Source organism: Eurypyga helias, unplaced genomic scaffold, assembly GCF_000690775.1.
Source record: "Eurypyga helias isolate BGI_N326 unplaced genomic scaffold, ASM69077v1 scaffold13318, whole genome shotgun sequence".
NCBI lineage: Eukaryota > Metazoa > Chordata > Aves > Eurypygiformes > Eurypygidae > Eurypyga > Eurypyga helias.
This window is the reverse complement of record NW_010267658.1, coordinates 16,710-18,648: the sequence shown is the minus strand read 5'-3', so window position 1 is coordinate 18,648 and position 1,939 is coordinate 16,710. Positions and strand designations below refer to the sequence as shown.

General features: G+C 59.3%; 1 protein-coding gene across 1 annotated transcript in view; it reads left to right on the top strand.

The window, feature by feature from the left end:
• Positions 1 to 1,939, top strand: part of LOC104514000 (metabotropic glutamate receptor 4) — a gene marked incomplete at both ends in the record, with an annotated part of 37,762 nt that overhangs the window by 21,945 nt on the left and 13,878 nt on the right. The window contains 2 exons of the mRNA XM_010157511.1: positions 1,026 to 1,180; positions 1,471 to 1,611. Of these exons, the coding sequence (XP_010155813.1) occupies positions 1,026 to 1,180; positions 1,471 to 1,611 (296 nt within the window). The remainder of the gene's footprint in view (positions 1 to 1,025; positions 1,181 to 1,470; positions 1,612 to 1,939) is intronic.

Sequence of the window (1,939 nt, the reverse complement as noted above, 5' to 3'; positions counted from 1 at the left end):
AATGTAAGATGCCCCCAGGGCTCAGGGTAACCCGGGATGAGCACGGAGCTAAGAGCGAGCTGGGATGTGCCAGGATCTCGGTGCAACCCGGGATGAGTATGGAGCTCAGAGCAGCCTGGGATGCAGGAAGAGAGCGCGAAGCAGCCGTCTGCTTGCTGGCCCCATGGCTCCGGGAGCACGCCTGCCTCTTCCCGTCTTGTGTCCACTCTCTGCTCGACGTGTATGTGGGTTTTTTTCCTTATTGCGTCTTTCAAGCACCATCTGGACTTGAAATGATCAGCTCCCGGCGGCGGGGTGAGTCACAAACCTACCTCCTCGCTGCACGGGGAAACCGGGAGACGAAGCTGCCCTGAGCCCCACTCCCACAGGACTAGGGACACGACTCCCGAGGGGACAGCAAGCCCTGGGAAAAGAGAGGCAAGAGGGTGGGATCCACCCACCTACTAAGATTCTCGAAACTGGCTGGTGTCGGTGGAGCATGCGTGGCCGAGTCTGGCCGCAATGAGGGATGCTCGGCAGGACGGGTGGCATCTTGGGCTCCCCACTGCTGCTCAGCTGCCCAGCACAGCCCAGTTTAGCTCTGGCCTGAGCACTGGCAGCACTGGCTGGCTCTCTCTCGTGGCTTGCAGTGCTGATCGGAGCTGAGAGCACACGCATGCTCTCCAGTGCTGCCACTTTCCCTGCCTGCTGTGGCATAACCTGATTTTTTTTTCCTAATGTTGGGTAATTAAAGGGGAAATTCAATTACCAGTCAGCAAGTATGCAAATGAGGTGGGAGAAGCAGCCTGTGTGCCCAGGCTGGGGAGGACAGAGGGTGTGGGAGCTGCGCAGCACAGTTTGCTCTCATGTACCCATATACATCGGGTCGTGCACCGGTGCCTGGTGCCAACTGAGCATCCAGAGCAGGAGATGCAAAGAGCGCTGAGCCTGCCCCTGTGCCAGCATCCCCCCTTCCATGGGTCCAGACCTGAAGTCCCGGCCCCGTGGTGCCGGTGAGCGCCAGCGCCTGTTGCTTCTCTCTGCAGAAGGGTGCTGGAGGCGGCCAAGAGGGCGAACCAGACAGGACACTTCATCTGGATGGGCTCGGACAGCTGGGGCTCCAAAATCTCCCCGGTCCTGCACCTGGAGGAGGTGGCCGAGGGCTCTGTCACCATCTTGCCCAAGCGGGTCTCTGTCAAAGGTAAGAGGCTGCGCTCGGTGGCTTCCCTCAGCTCCCTCCTGTGTCCCCCCAGCATCCCCTTAACCGCAAGGTTTTGGCTGTGAAAGACTCTGTTTTGCACTGGGTCTTCCCTGAGTGGGTTTTCCAGCCTGCAGCTTTGCCCGACACAAACCCTCCGCAATCCTGCACATCCCTAGACCCCAGCACTTAAGAGACCCTCCTTCCCCTCTGCCTGGGGAGTTTTGGGCCACGTTAAGCATCTCTCTACCACCCCAGAGATTTATCCCCTCCGTCCCCTCTTCCCTGGGCAGGTTTCGACCGCTACTTCTCCAGCAGGACGCTGGACAACAACCGCCGAAACATCTGGTTTGCTGAGTTCTGGGAGGAAAATTTCCACTGCAAGCTGAGCCGGCACGCGCTGAAGAAGGGCAGCAGCATCAAGAAGTGCACCAGTAAGAGCCGTGGGTGGGGGTACGGCGGGCGGGCAGAGGCGCAGGGGCAGGTGGTGCTGTATCGTGTGGGGGGTGTGGGGATGTGAAGGCGATGGCAGAGACCCCAGGGCTTTCCCCTTATGGCCTTTCAGCTCAGCCCCGTCCCTACTGCTCCGGAGCTGCCAGCCCAGCTCAAGGCAGCTACGTGGCAATTAATGCTCCGTGCGTGGTGGTCTTGGTTGTGTGGGTTTTTTTCTTTTTTTTTTTGGACTAAGTAAAAAAAGCCAGGTGGGAATCTGGGGAAGGCTGGAGAAACGGCGCTTCCGCAGCGTGGGTGATGCAGAGCTGC